Source organism: Acanthaster planci, linkage group LG03 (assembly GCF_054643075.1).
Source record: "Acanthaster planci isolate LZ-2023a linkage group LG03, COTS_SCS, whole genome shotgun sequence".
NCBI lineage: Eukaryota > Metazoa > Echinodermata > Asteroidea > Valvatida > Acanthasteridae > Acanthaster > Acanthaster planci.
Window position 1 is genome coordinate 16,529,087 of NC_141779.1, and position 15,862 is coordinate 16,544,948.

Here is a 15,862-nt window from a genome sequence, read left to right on the forward strand (position 1 = left end):
GGTAAAGGTCACATTGGGGTCATCAGTTGCAATTTGCATATAATATGAAAATTGTGGCTTACGAGGTAATTCTTTTTGAGGTTTACAAAATCCATGGGCATTATCACAGTAGATGTTGGCTGTTTTGCCAGGGACTGCACTACATGTTTGATTAGATTTTGTAAAATCCTGTACAATTGTTATAAATTTGGCCGAGTGGCTTATTGCTTATGCTGTATGAGTCATTTACCCTCACAAAACCAGGAAAGAAATCAAGTCTGAAAAACGGAGAATACTTGGAAAACCAAACCAAACCAAACAATTTAAGGGAAACCAATACCGAAGCTGCATAACAATCTGGAAAAAAAAATTATGAGGAAGTGAACAGTGATGAGGAATGCACATTACAACATGCCATATCATTGTAGACAACTTTTCATCTCTGGCAGTATTGCCCTTGTCACTCTGGTGCTTTCTCTGTACATGCTGTAACATTTCCTGCTAATTTTTACATTTTAAGCTGTAATTGCTTTGTGTAATAGCTGATAAACCACTGCAGGGGAAATTAGTCATGTCCATATATGGTACTCATTCCTCTCCATGAACAAATACAAACACCCGTGAAAAATGCATTGACTCACAGTGGGTTCTATCATGGAAAAGTTTACTTGGCTTACTGATCTCAAATCTGTTTAAAGTACATTTAAATTAATGTGCAGATCAATCTAAACAGAACTTTGAAACTACTTAGAATAGTTGCAATCCATTTGTCCTAATACAAACCTTCAAAATGTACCTTTGTGTTTCAGCTAACCTTATTTTCACATTTTGTTTCAGTATTCAAAATGTGTTTTACTGCTTTTTTCGTTTTACGCTGATGCAATTTTCATATTCATGAGTAAAACTTTGATGTCATGCCGTGAAGAAAGCCTCAATGTTACTTGGTTTGTGGACACAAAAAGTGTTGCATTTTTGTACTTTTGCTGACTAAATTTGGGATTTTTGGGCTGATTCCTTGTCATTGACACATCGTACGTCTGCAGAAATAAGCAAGCATCAATCCCTTTCTCAGAAATGTTTTCAATGTGTAAATTCTGGGTTCACAATTTGAACAGAAAAATCTATGCACTGAACTTTGTCTTCTACAAATGACATCACGGCAACAGTGCCCTAAAGCATGGATAATTTTAAACGTTTCAATAAGTGCACTTTTCAATACATTTAACCAAATGTAAATGTAAAACAGTTTTCATACATTGAAGAAGAGTACTTTGTTGCAGAAAAAGAACTTCGATTCTCATGTTGCCCTTACCTCTCCCTCAAGCCTAATCCTTTGCCTCTCCCACTCCGCCTTCCCAACTGCCTCCAATTATAAAGCCTTTCTCCAATTAAGTTACCCTTCCCTACTTATCTCCACTATGTGGGAGGGCATTGGAGGGAGCAAGGGGTCTCTTGCTCCCTCCAATGCCCACATTACCTTGCCCAATCACTCTTTTCAAGCCTTATCCCTTCCCGTCTTTATTGCCCAGCCAAATTCTCACAATTTGTTACCCTCGCATTCCTGTCCCTCTCATTCCTACATTCCCCTTGTTAAAACACCCCATATTCTTGCACTATCCTCCCATTATCACTGTCGCTGCCCCTCCAATTCCTATTATAACCCCACCAAACTCCTCCCAAGTCTTACCCCGTATGAGGCTGTTTCCTCTTATTCTTGCATTGCTCTACCAAACCCTTTGTCACTGCTCATCCCAAATCTAGTGTAAAATACGGGCAACTCACAATGCAATGCGCCACCAAGAGGTTGTCATGGAGAGGTCTTTTTGTGGTGTATTATGGGATAAATAGTCAACAAGTCCCATTCGCTGACTGCGCTGTGCCCGGGAAACTTTAATTTTTTTTTTTCTGAATGTTTATTTTAGTTAAAAATTTGAAATGGCTTATTGCGAATGGGTAATGGGTATTAAGTAGTCAAATGGTGGTTCTGTGTGGGGCAGGGAACAACTCCCCAACCCAACCCAACCCAACCCCCCGATCAACCCGATCAAATCGATCAACCCGATCAAATCAATCAAATCAATCAATCAAAATACCCCCAAAGTGCGCTCAATCGTGGCAGCGTGTCGACCGTAAACTCGAAAAGTGGCCTGTCAGTGGCAAACTCTTGGTGGCGTGCTGTTTGTGAATCGTCCACATTATCCACACAAAACAGATAATATAGACATCTTTCACAACAATCCTTTTCTTTTCTCAAATGCATACTATGAATTTCAGTATCTCAAAAATGTGTTCTGTTAATGTTTCCTAGTCACAATATACAAGCTCTTTACCTAGTTACAAAAATTAAATGAAGGCACACTGTATACTTTTAAACATGTAAACGGAACTTAGTTTTAAAGCAACAAATACACTGAATGCTTTTCCATTTGCCATGTGCTTGTAAGAGTACATGTGTGAATACAGTCTACCCCCCAGCTTTTCAGATTACAAAAAAACATAGTTCTTCTTGACATATCAAAAACTTGGGAACTTAAATTGGGGGGGGTCTGTAGAGGTCTATTTTGGCAAGGACAGTATGCAGCGTACATCTACAATATACATGTACAAACTATTACAGATAAGGTTCTTTGCGTATTATGCAAGTAACATTCTTTTTGAAATTTAATGTGCACGTGCATTTTGTTAATCTCAGTGGAAGGAGCACAGAGTCTGAATATCTGACCTACAACCTTCAACGTGACTTTCATTGCTCGGTTAGTCTACGCAAAATATGGATGAAATTTGATTCTGCAATACAATTAGGAAATGAAAAGTACAACAGGAAATGTATGACACATACGTATTTCAGAAGAGAAATTTAGATTTCAACAAGAAAACAAAATCAGACGCTAGTGCATAGTTACTACAAAGATGAAAAGTACTGTACAAAGTAAAGCCTTCTTTGTTGCGAAGTGGCAAAATCCTGCAACAATATCGTCATACATGGTAAGTTACACACCAAATCTCAAGGACTGGTAGCAGTTAAGATTCCCAAATCCGAATAATACAGAGTATTCAATCACAAAGAACAGATAATGTTGAGAGTTGCGAGTGTTTCCGAAGGTAATCCCAATTATCAATACACGCTCCATCAATTTAGATTCTTTCCGTTTGCAACACAGAAATTTCAAATATAAACCTCAAGAGTTCAATGGGAGAAGAACTTCAGGCCTTTTGCTTTAACTGTAAGATGTCTCAGCCCTTACAAACTAATACGAACTTCTTATAAAGCACTATTTCATGAGAAGTACCTTCACAGTGCATTGCAATCATTACTAAAGATATCGGGCTCTATTTTCAGCCTTTATGAATTAAACAAAACCACAATCCATACATCTAATGAAGTGTATGCTGCCATTGCACAACTGTACGCCTACCTTCAGCATTTCACTAGTATCGCTAATTACAAAAAACCAAGGTAAGTAAAGCTTTCTCATTCAAAATATACAAACACCACCAAATGTAGTGGTTAATTATGTTTAATTTACAAAAACAAAAATAAATAGAAACCCACGACAAAGTGTGAAGTGATTTTTTTTTTGTCTAAAGTAGTGTTTTTCACAACTCAAGATCCATGTTTCGTGTTTCAAAACCTAAGAAATCCTCCAAAAGTCTCTCCCTCAAGTCCATCAAAATAGACAGATTGAGTCCGCTAAGTCACGTGCCCACTAGTAGGTATCAAACATCAACAAAAATGGAGTCGTCCTTAAATAAAATGTGTTTTCAGTGTTACTTTACTAAAAATAATGTCAACAGTCAGTAAATTACTTGGACTTCTGATGGGCTAAGTACTATACCAAAATATGGCTTTATTTTAATGTTCAGATGTTGCGAGCCCAATGTTGCAGGGATAATAATATACAAAGCACAGGGACTTCAAGGTGACGTACACTATGGTTTATTATTATTATTACCCACTAATGGTCACGTGACTTAGTGGGCGCAATCAGTCTATGTGCCAAACAAAAGCTTATCAACAAAATGCAAGTGGCCTTCACTTGCACCCTGTTTTCAAGCCCAAACGCCCAATTTCCAAACACCAACATCTTTTATTCTTGAATCCGAGGGTTACAGCTCTGCAAAAAATCTATTCATGTCTACAAGGCATTCCGTCACTCTGGTGTCCAAATCTGATTTTCCCATTATAATTACTCGTAACTCCAGGGTTTTCTCCCCTCAACCACTCTCATTTCTCAATTCAAGTATAATACTGTTGTACAGATAGGACCATTTGTTGGTGGTACGAGGCATTCTTTTTTTTTTTTTCCTTCCTTGTCAGGTGAACTCGTAGAAGTCATCTCCTAGGTAGGTATGGGCCACCAGGCAAAGCAGATCCCTGGCATGATCATGGAGGTCAGCAGAGAGGACAGCATGTTGACCGCATTGTTGTCCAGGATGGGCCAGCCACATATGTGCTCTGTTGTGGAAGAGGCTACACTCACCACGCGGTGGGTCCTCTGGTCATAGGCTGTGTGGCATTAAAGTGACACAGACTGTGACATTCAGGTCAACTGTAATCTTGAAGTGGTGCACTGATGCCAACTTCTGGGACTTTTTTCCTACCAACCCTTCCTCAATCCTCAAAATTCATCACAGGACTAGAGCTCATTTTTGTCTAACTTTCAGGGATATCAAACCCCACGCAAAGAAGCAGTACTGGGGCTGCTGTTTCCTCAAACCTACATGATCCCCCAAAACATTGTGGTAGATTTTGAAGAATTCAAGAGAGTTGGGTCAAAATCCCTCATTTACGAAAGCTTCATTTATACCCATTACATATATTTATACCCATTATTGTAAGGTGTGTAATGATCCATCAATGTATCACTAACTGCAATGTACGGATGCTTTGATAATGATGCAGAAATCTGTACAGGATACAAGTACATGGCTTGTGTCCACACTGCCGAGATTACAGAACCTTATCACTGTCAACCCCGATCCCCATTTTGCACGGCAAGTAACTTTCCATATTTAATTCTCATTATTTTTACATGCTCTCCCCTGGTTAAAAAATATTTTGATAAGTGAAGAAGCACTGATTAAATTTAAGATATTTTTATTTGTGATGCTGCATATACACTTGGTTACTGAATCAAAAGTCACAGAATGTAACAGAATGAGCTGTAAGTTTTACGCAGAAATCAATGTCACAGGACGAAATAAAGAAGCCACAATCATTACTTTTCAATAATGTGTATGCACAGTCAGTAAGGATGGCATCCCCAATCAGAAACCATTCATGCACATCATTTTGACAAAACAGGTGTTCACTTTGTCATTGGTTGTTTAAAGTGTTGTCCATTCATGGGTCATTTTTGCTTGGTGGAGGGTGCTTTTGTGTGTGACTTTTGATTCAGTAACCAAGTTGCTGTGCATGTCAATTTCTTCTTTGTTATAAAGATAATCACGTGCTTTTGGGCATGTGATTAGTAAGAGGTATTGCAGCATACCGTACCTGTGTGCAAATATTGTTTATTTCTCTAGAGTGAATTTTTATGTGCGGCCTTTGACAGAAGTGGCAAGTTTCTTTTGCTGTCCAGTTTAGTTATTTTGTAGTGTTGATCAGGATCCTACATCTCCGACTGGTGGCCAGCTCCTCCGATTCACCACTTGTTGAAAAATTAATACTATTACATACATGGCTGCTCTGTGCAATTCAAATTAGACTCGTAACACTGAAAATCCTTCCCTACATTACGTGTGGGTCGGGTCTACTAGAGCATACCTACAAAAACAGTCACTACATATGCAAATTTCCCATGTGCCTATTATTCATTCGCTGAAAAGATTTGATCATCCGTGGTGCACTCTGACCTCCCAAAATGCAGCGCTGCCTCGCCGCCAAGATCGTCCTTCTTTTCGAAAGCGACTTAAAAGGTTGGAACCAGAGTGGGGAAGACGGGAGGCAGAGGACTGTTTGGGTAGGTATTCTCTAGTAGATCCGACCCACACTTAATGTGGGGAAGGAGTCTACGGCACTCTACCTACCCAAACAGTCACTACATATGCAGAGCAGCACCGGTCTAGGTGGGGGGTTGGCAACGACACATCTAATGCCGAGAATACACTTTTACATGTAAACAAGGAGGAATGTATAAATTTAATAAGTGAAAAAGAACTTCATGATGACTTATCATCCGTCCTACAGGAGGTCCCTTTGACCTCCGCGCTGTGACAGTAGGACTGTCCTGCCATTTGCGATGTCGCTCTGCAGGACATCCCTCAAGTTGCAGGAGGTAGGAGATTTCCAACATGGCGTTTTGGAACAATGGAACTATCTCAAGAGTAAGACCAAGATGCAGATACTGCTCTGACATCATGAACCCTGATGTAGTGTTGACTATGTTCATCAGAGCTTGATGGCTAGACTGGATTAGCAAATCTAATGGCCGAAGCCGTCCAGCAGGCAATAGTGTACTGACACCGCTGGACGGTGTGGTCTCATGAAAGTGGCGGGGTTAATATCGTCCCTCCCATGCTATAATTTTAGTCAGGTACCACTTCAGGACATGAACAGGGCCCCAAACTTTATCCGTATCGTCTCCAGGATGTAAGTAGGTGGAGAGTGTAAAGATATCAGACGGATCAGGTGAGGGAGTCTGATCCTTCGTCAGGAAGCCAATTGAAGGAATGAGGTGAACACCATGCGGCTCCCACCGTAGACGGCCCAAGGCAATGGGGAGAGCCTATAGTGTGCTGCCTCCTCAGGAGGCAACCATTTTCAGGAGAAGGGCCAACCTGACACGGGTGTGCATAGAGTAGGCATTATTTAGGGTTCAAAGGAAGGACCGGAGAGCATCTAGAAACCCTAGCTTAGGTCTTATGGCCAGACCAGTTTCCCAACAAGGGGACACTGGATAAGCATATCATACAAAAGGTGATGGAATGTCATGTTGTTAAGGGCAGTTGAACCGATTTTGAAACCAACGTGTATGGCAGCTAGGCTGACCTGTAGATATGAGTTGTAGATACAGTCGACCCTTGAGAGCACTGTTAATACAAGATTCTATTATAGCACTCAAAGGAGCGTTAGCTGGATTCAAAGCCTGACTATCGACGCACATAACTTCATGCTAAAATCTGCTGTCACAAATTTGAAAGGTGGGTAGATGACGTCCCATGCTTCCATGGCTGTAGCATTGCCAGAAAGTCGTGCCGAAGAGGAAGATCATGGGAAGTTGAGCATTGTTCAAGAAAACAAAGAGATCGATCCTAGGGGGAGTGCGTCTGCCACTATGTTGTCAGACCCTGCCATGTGGATCGTCTGCAGGTCAACTGCTGATCCTTTGTCCTTTCCATTAATGTGGCCTTGGTTGACAGTGTGAAAAAACAGAGGCAAGAAAGCCGCAAGACATACTCAAAGACGGAGATGACATTATCATTCAGAGCCTCTAGCATGACTGTAGTGAGGTCTGGGCTTTCCCATCAAAGGAATTTACCTCGATAAGAGGGGAAGAAATGAAATAGGTCAGGGACAAAGATCTCATGTAACCTGGATAAAGTTGGTGTCAGTCTTTATTGAGCAAGGAGTTCCTAACAAAAAGGCTTGCTAAGTCAAATGCATAAGTTGTCTTTAGCGGCAGTGTATAATACCTGAATATGCGGAAGGGTGTCGAAGATGTTCATGTCAAATTGAAGGTAAGCCGTGTTCTGTACCCGGCGCCCCGACTGCATCAGAAAACTTTGATCATTTTTCACGCATGCGTGAAAAATGAATGGCCGGCGTAGAAGAGTCAGGCCGCATGACGTTCGCGATATGAATAACAGAATGAGCGTCCATAGAAACTCACTCCGAGAAGAGTCCTCATTCTAATACAAGTACATGTTAACCTTGATTGGAGGAAATTTCTAGTAATTTCCACTCAAGGAAAGGATCTCCGCGGACAATAACCACTTCGATGTCCAAAATCGTGCTAAGAACTAACAACAGAAAGTCATCATTTCAGAAACGAACACGGCTTTGATCATGCTAAGCAGTATCGGAAGAGAAAGCCCACGACACTATCACAATAAACAGGTGACTCACAGCTGGCCTACTTTTGACAGACCTCGTAACAGTCACAGGAAACAGATTTTGGACATGCCCACTTTGAAATGAACAGCGTTTGGATGGTGTGCGTTATGGCAGGGCCGCACGGCAGAATCTGTGCTCACGTGGAGCCACGTAAGTGGGGGCCACAGAATGGTCATTCTGCTGACCACAGGGTTGTACGTGGTGAGCAGCAGTGGAAATAGATTCTCCCGCAGGGCCCCTTGGGGAAACCCTGGATTACGGGGTGCAAAGGGGTGTGTAAAAATCCCAACGGCTTGACGAACGTTAGGCTTGGATGCCTGGGGATGCAGACTGGAGAGACGCAGCAGTAGGTCTGCGTCACGATGACAAATTCACCAGAACTGAAAAAAAAAATAGGAAGACTGCATGGAAAACGTTATTTGTACGTTCCTGTCTTGGTGCCCGGTGACGTAGTCTCGAATGCCGGTAGATTTAGACTTGTGGCTGTCATTAGAGATCACCAAGTAAGGCGTGGACTTGTTTCCCCATGGCCTGGGCGGGCCTACTGATGGCAGCGAGAGTAGCTCCAGAAGGCCATGACAGAGACTTGGAATTGGGTCTGTGTACTGATGGCGTATTCACCAGGGCAACGATCCGGGAAGTTGGCCCGGAAAGTGCTATCATATGGATTATGTCTGGATGCCCACGCTGCAGATATGTCAGATGCTAGGTCACATTTGCATGTAACGGCCGCCTGGAAAAGTGGGGCAGTGGCTCATGTTCATTTGAGGAGGAAGCCCAATGAACCCTCACAATACATGTATAATCGAAGACAGATAGGACGAGCAATGATAATACAAGGTCATATCTATGACAAGGGATTTCTTTTTCTTTCTTTCCTTTTTTAAAATGTATTTATTTTCCATAACTGATGACATAAGGAATTTGTAAAGTTCCAAGGACCCCGTTGTAACAGTGTTCCACTGTGTTCAACAGAGTAGTTGTCTCCAAGACATTCTGCTTGAAGGCCCTAGATAAAGAGAAGGTGCTGAGAAAAGAAGGACAATCATGGCGACGAGGCCCCGCTGCATTGTGGGAGGTCAGGGTGCACCACGGGGGATCAAATCTCTTCAGTGAATGAATAATACGCGCATGGGAAATTTGCTTATGTATTGCCTGTTTGGGTAGGTAGAGCACCGTAGACTGTCTCCATTAATTTTATAAAAATGTCTGTACCAGTATACAAAAGAAGTTCTGGGTTTGAGGTTCACCTAGCAAGCAATTACTGACAGGATAATTACTGAAACGGTTAAAATATGGATTTGGATCAGCTACGTGTACAAGTCTGATTAGGGTTGATAGCCTAATGCATCACTCTATGGCAAACCTCTATCAACTCCAGTTCCAAAATCCATTACAAATATCTGTGAAACCCACCTGAGTACTGGAAGAGAGCTCCTAGAAGGGAGTCAATCAGTGAGCCCAGCAACCCGGCTATGGCTGCAAACACTACCACCGGCCACTGAGGGGTGGCTGTTTTGAACGCTGGACTGGAGAAGGAGATGAGAAGGCCAATGTAGAAACCACAGCCGACCATGAAGCCACCCACAATGCTGGACAGAAGGCCAACAAATGAGACTGCTCCGTTGGTTCCTGTCACAGTAGCCGGTGGGAAATACAAAAAGCAGGAACTCATCTTCTGATGAACAAAATTTGACTGTCTCCCCTTGACAAGACTCCCCTCCCCACTGTTCAAGGCTGCCAACATTTAGTAATGTATTTCTCAAGTCCAAGGTTCAAATTCAACTCTTGAGAGACACTTGAAATGTTGTCTCCCCACTGGGTATCTTGCAATTGAACTGCAAAGTGGAACAGACTATGATGACAATTTACATGTACTTACTAACATTCTGTGATTTGTAATGCAAGGTTGGGTGAGAACTTCTTTGTACTATTTACGGTCTGCTGCTGACAAATCGACATCAACAAAATTGACTAATTTCCAATGCTGGAGCCAGAAACTGGGACTGGAAAGAAGTGAGAAGGAGGTGCAGGAGAGGGACAAGGAGTTAAGGGATAAGTCACTTGACATCAGACACTGATGGTACCTACCTACTGGAACCTTGGACATGTTGGTGATTAGCCGAGGGGTCCGGGACCCCATGACTGAGCCGATCTCCGAGGACCAAGTGTCCCCACAGCAACAGGCAAAAGCACTCATGAGGGCCAGGGAGGTCCAGGTGGTGTCGTAGCGGGCGCGGAAGTCCAGCGGCAGGTCCCGGAAGCCACTGTCTACCAGGTAGATGATGGCCAGCGAGGTGGGGATGCCACCGTTACTGATGACCTGCAGCCAGTCACGCTGCCCTCCTTAGGAGTGGTAAACATTTATTCATCTCATTTATCAAGGAGTACCGAAAGCCCTCGGAACACATGATGTAAAGTGCTGGACATCAAAAGTGGGGGCCCCAAGTATCCAGCCACTGATATCAGATTGCAGATATATTTCCAAGGTTGTTCATGAGCATTTTGAGTAACATGGAATTGGCACTTTGAATGCATTTTCATGTTCTGTTCCCCCCCCCCGCCACTTGAACATCCAACAATGGAATTTTATTGGCAGTACTGATCCAGACCTTGATTCTCTCTCCTTTAAATTTGGGTTGGCTTCTTTTGAGGGCACGCAAGTACCTTTTTTCTCCACTTTAATGGGGTTCCCGGTTTCCATACAATGTACTCACCGTGAATGCACACTACTATGCATGAAGTGTATCACTGGGAATGTTGCCTATCCTCAGTGTAAACACTTCACCGTTTACACTGGGAAACCACCAAGATACACATGAAACAATTCTCAAAGCTTGGCCTTGAAAGGGGACAAGGGTGGACAGTACATGATAAGGGGGTAACTACAGGAAGGGAAATACAACAACAGGTGGCAAAAGTTCTCTCAGTACCTTCTTTGTAGTCAGCTTCAATTTTCTTCTTGATCTCTGCTTTGAATTTGGTCGCTTTTGAAGCAGTGTAGAAGAATGCAAGGAGCGACATAAAGAAGGAATAACTAGCCATGAGCATGGTGAAGCCCACCACGTAACCTAGAAAGGGGAAAGCAGAGACGAAATTTTGTCAGGTTTACACTCATCTCAATAATAGGCTCAGTCATGTGAGGCTGCAGAGGAGAACTAACTTGGTTAGGCACAAAGTCAAAATAGAAACGGTTCATGAAGTGGGAAACGATACATAAACGATAAGCTCCTTACCCGCTTCAGAGTAAAGCGGGCAACGATAGGGAGTCACTAGCTAAATGCTTGTGGTTTGATGAACAACACTCCTGGGTGATGTTTTCTAACAATAGAGAGCTTTAAGGATTACACTCCATTGTGGCTGGTGGTTGAGTCATTAGAGCTGTTTATCAACAGCTGGGACCCCAGCCCATTGATATGTCAACAATTTTTTTTGGGGGGGGGGGTTAAGGATGGGTTTATACTACCGTTTAAATGGATAAGGATTTTTTTCTTCAGTTTGCCACGCTACCCATACCAACATTAGTGGACTTTTCTTATTTCACATTTTAGATTGATTTTGAAGTCCCGTGATTGTTGCATCTATAATCTTCTCCATTTACTCTATTGTCTAATCCAATTATTGACAAATCTGTGATGTGGAAATCACTGCCTAACAGTGCTAGATTTTGGGAAAGAAAACTACAGATCTTAATTCAGTGACACGAGACTTAGTGATGCACATAGGCCCGTTGACTCTGATGGAGTTAGTCTTTTGTTAAGAGATTAATTGCTTCCCCTTCTGAATAAGCTGTGCTAAGCCTGTGGATGAACTGGCCCAATTTACATAACAAAGCCGATGCACAATAACCATTCATGGTAAGCTGGGAGTCAGGGCTTTTGTACCAAGGTGGGGGAGATGGTAGTATGCATCAAAGGGGTTGCCGCATAGCCAATTCTCTTTCGGGAAACGGTGTCTTGCAACCATCACCCACTTGCAGTTGAATCGGGCAACGGTTTGAAAGTGGATTAAGGGCAACCATTTCCCGCTTGGTCAACCGTTTCTATTTTGACTTGGCGCCTTAGTAGAATTCAAAGCACTGATCAACAGGACCACTGGGATTTATACACAAGCATTATACACTAAAGGACTGCTTACATGTATGTGAGTTTGTAGAAAGATAGTGAACAGCAACAGTAGAAAAAACGTATTAACTATGAAATTACTTTGTAGCACAGACATGTTCATACTTAACAAGCAACCAATGAGATGTCTTTTGTGGCATCAAATTGTGAATCAACTGAAGTCGATTTGTATTGTCTGTAACAAACCTCAAGACATATATGTACATACTTCAAAGTCATGGTACTGGGAAAATCTAGAAAATAAAATCTGGGATTAGTTTTCAGTACAAGTAACCTACACAGAAGAAAGGACCTGTATGTCTTACCTACACCCAAAATAAACAGATGATTGAACCAATATAAGAAAATGACTCACACATTTTGGGGGAATGTATATAAGCAAAGTGAAAAAATGAGATAACATTTATTTTCCAAATATTAGTCACTCAGTGTATCAATAAGATACACAGATAGTAAATTTGTTAGCACTTTTGCCTATGTATCAAATTTTCGTTGATTTGGGCAAATTTGTGAGTCACCTTCCTTCAATGGGTAACAAGTACTTCAACTTCCAAGTAACCAAATTATACACTTGGGAAAAAAATCTGCTTAGGTACATGTAATATCAAAACAAACTGCTAAGCTGAGTTTGTGTACCTAAGACAGCCCCTCCAGATGTCACGCTCTTCTTTCGCAGGCCACTGACAGCAAGAAAAAGCGGCAATGTGACAGTCAATAGCCATCGTCCTGGGGAAATTGGATAGATTGGGGCTGTGGAGAAGAAAACTAAAATTTAACGCCACTTGCGAATATTAAATTATTACATGGACAATTCCGTTTACCCATATTATTCAGATTTGCATAAAATTGCAAAGAACTACAATAGTCACAATAAGAGGTTTTAAAAGAATTTTGCTTAAATGCCTGGAACACAGCTTATATCTGGACTATTTGGGGGGAGGGTCACCAGTTGGAAAGATTTTGTTGAATGAACATGAAGTACCAGCAGTTTGTCTAGCTGACAAGTCTTTGTTTTGTTGGGTTTGTTTGTTTCTGAACAAAAGAACCCGGAGAAATAAATGTGAGATCTGTTTCAGGTCAGGATACATGTATTTCAAGCAACACGGCATTGCTAGCAGTGTAAGTCAGCATTGCATATAATTACAATGATTTCTCATTTCAAGTTGTCACTTATTCTATTTTCTGTGTGGAATGTCGGATTCTGTTTTTGGTCACTAGAGTCGAGAAAATTTGGATGTCATAGAACATAATTTACAATTTTTTTGCACTTTGCAATTAGCATTCATTTTACGTAGATAAACGCTCAAGCTTCACCAGGTAAAAGATTTAGCATAAACTGCAAAAAAGTCATGTCCTTTGAAGAGTTCATCACATGCAGCATCTGACTATTCACAGCACGCATCAACCAATTTGACAAGGCACAAAAACACAGCAGATAGGTTTTCCATTATAACATAAGAAAAAGCAAACACATTGCAAATGTTGAGCTGAGGGAAACATCCTTATCTACCCAAATGTACAAACTACAAAGTGTATGTTTTGCAACTGAACCGGCACCAAATTTTTCCAGATACTTGGCAGCATTACACAGCACCCTAAAGCGTACATCTGCTGGTACATGTACCTGCAAGTCCATAATTTAATAGACATTAAATTCTCTTCAACAGTCAGGGCATAATTGTGACCCAGTTGGCAACGACTGTGAACTCTGCATCGGGCACACCTGTTTCAATTCTATAGCGCCACGTAGCCACTGTGTCTGAGTTTTTCTTTCTCCATAAAGCTCAATATTTTTTCATTGTTTTAAATCAAATAAATAAAACCCTACATTTAATTGCAGAATATTTCATTTTCCTGATTATTGGCTTTGGAGAACTGTTTCAGAAAGGAAATAAAGTCCAAAATTGCACCAGGCCTCGATCTGAACAGTTAACACAAAGTCTCGACAATCCAATGAGGAAACAAGATGAAAAATCAGGGAAAATGTCTACCAGAGAGTTCCCATTTTTATAAACAAGCCAAAGAGCACGTTTGGTGCTTTTCTAATAAATACAAATTGGAAATTGGTTCAAAAAGATCTACTGCGTAAACTCTTAAGCCTTACGCCTATCAACCTCAAGCAGAAGCATCCCCTTATCGATTGAAAAGAGCCATGCTGTTCGGAGGTGTTCACTTTGTTGTAGCAAAGCGACCATGATGCGCATTTTCTAGTCGTTCATGAACCAGCAAAGTTCAGTTCTGACCAAAGGAGCTAAGAAAAAAGCACTCTCTCTTCATCCTGCTCGAGGCCCACGACAAAACAACATTTATGATTTAACTTTATTTAAGCTAAACAAATAAATTTCCCTAGTTTTAACCTCCATTCAACAAAATTAAAGTTTCATGATAATGAATCATGCCAAGCAAACAAGTTAAATAGAATTGGACTGCGCCCGGCTCAGCCCATTTTACTTTCTCAGTTTGTACATCAGCAGTGACCTCCAACTTTTGCAGATGAAGGCAGTGTCACGTAACTTCAGTTGTTAAGTCCATGTGGGGTTGTCTTTTACCTATGATCATAGAGTTATATATAAACTAGAGCGCTAACTTTTCCGCTCGGAGACAACTTGACGCCGTCCAGGGCGCAGACATTTTGAATCTACATGTATGTGCGTGCTTGTAGAACATTCAAAATCAATTAGAATGGATATCAAATTATGTATTCTAAATGCAATGCTCAAGTACAATATAAGCGCATGTCAGCACATCTTTTGAATAAGGCACACACATAGAGAGCAATGGCACATTTATTTACATCCATAGCTCATTACTTTGAAATGAATGTTGGCATTTGAGCAAGGTCGTCCAATTTCGTATGCATGTCTTTCAATGGCCGTCTTTCAATGAATAAGTTTAGCTACATGTAAATTAAAAAGTCGTTCCCTTAATTCAGTCAGTATTAAGTGAGTTGACGGCTCTGGAGCAGTAGCTGTCGTGTGCATCGGGTAGTCCTACCGATAAAATGCAATTAAAACCATCACAGCAAAATTCATGCATAGTGCATAGGCGCACGCGTTTGCGTGTTTTTGGCGTAGAGCAAAATGAAACGCCCATTTACCGATTGTGCATTCAGGTTATTTGCATATCAGCTTTGAGCCTTTGTTGATGTATCGTTTTAGGATACGGACTCAGATATGCAAATACTAACTGTAGTGTTAGCCATACAAGCTGCACAAAATTTCGAGTTTTCCACAGATTGTGCACAAACATGGATGCGCCCAGCAGGCATCACTTTGCACATGAGTCAGCACTCTAGCTTTTATATAATAGCTCTATCCCTATGATGCAGAGCATGATGGCTAGTACTACTAGGCACTACTGACACCAGTGCAGTACTATATTGTAGGCCACGTGATGACCTGCATCCGATATCCCCAGGGGCCGAACACAAACCTTCAGATCCCATGTACGTAAATCCAAGCATGGAAACCGCCCATACCAGCAGCGACAGGGGGATTACTACACTCAGTAAAGCCCCGAAGAAAATCATATCTTTAGCTTGTCCCGTGTTGGCAAAGGGAAAATGAGACAGTGTCGTGGGAGAAACGGCAAGAAGATGTCTTCTTTGGTTTCATGGAGGTAGGTCTCAACCACCTGACCGCCCTCACTTTTGGGGTCGAATTTGGTCTGGGTCCACTTCCCGTGCGCCACAATTTTGTTGATG

At 41.6% G+C, this 15,862-nt stretch overlaps 1 protein-coding gene across 1 annotated transcript; it reads right to left on the minus strand.

Annotated features, from left to right (window-relative positions):
- Positions 1–625: 625 nt before the first annotated feature.
- Positions 626–15,837, minus strand: tmem19 (transmembrane protein 19). The gene is made up of 6 exons (XM_087134268.1): positions 15,592–15,837; positions 12,796–12,909; positions 10,969–11,106; positions 10,127–10,381; positions 9,452–9,667; positions 626–4,486 (listed from the first exon to the last, which is right to left on the minus strand). The coding sequence occupies exons 1-6, from the start codon at positions 15,686–15,688 to the stop codon at positions 4,320–4,322; spliced, it is 987 nt and encodes a 328-aa protein (XP_086990394.1). The 5' UTR covers positions 15,689–15,837; the 3' UTR covers positions 626–4,319.
- Positions 15,838–15,862: the final 25 nt, after the last annotated feature.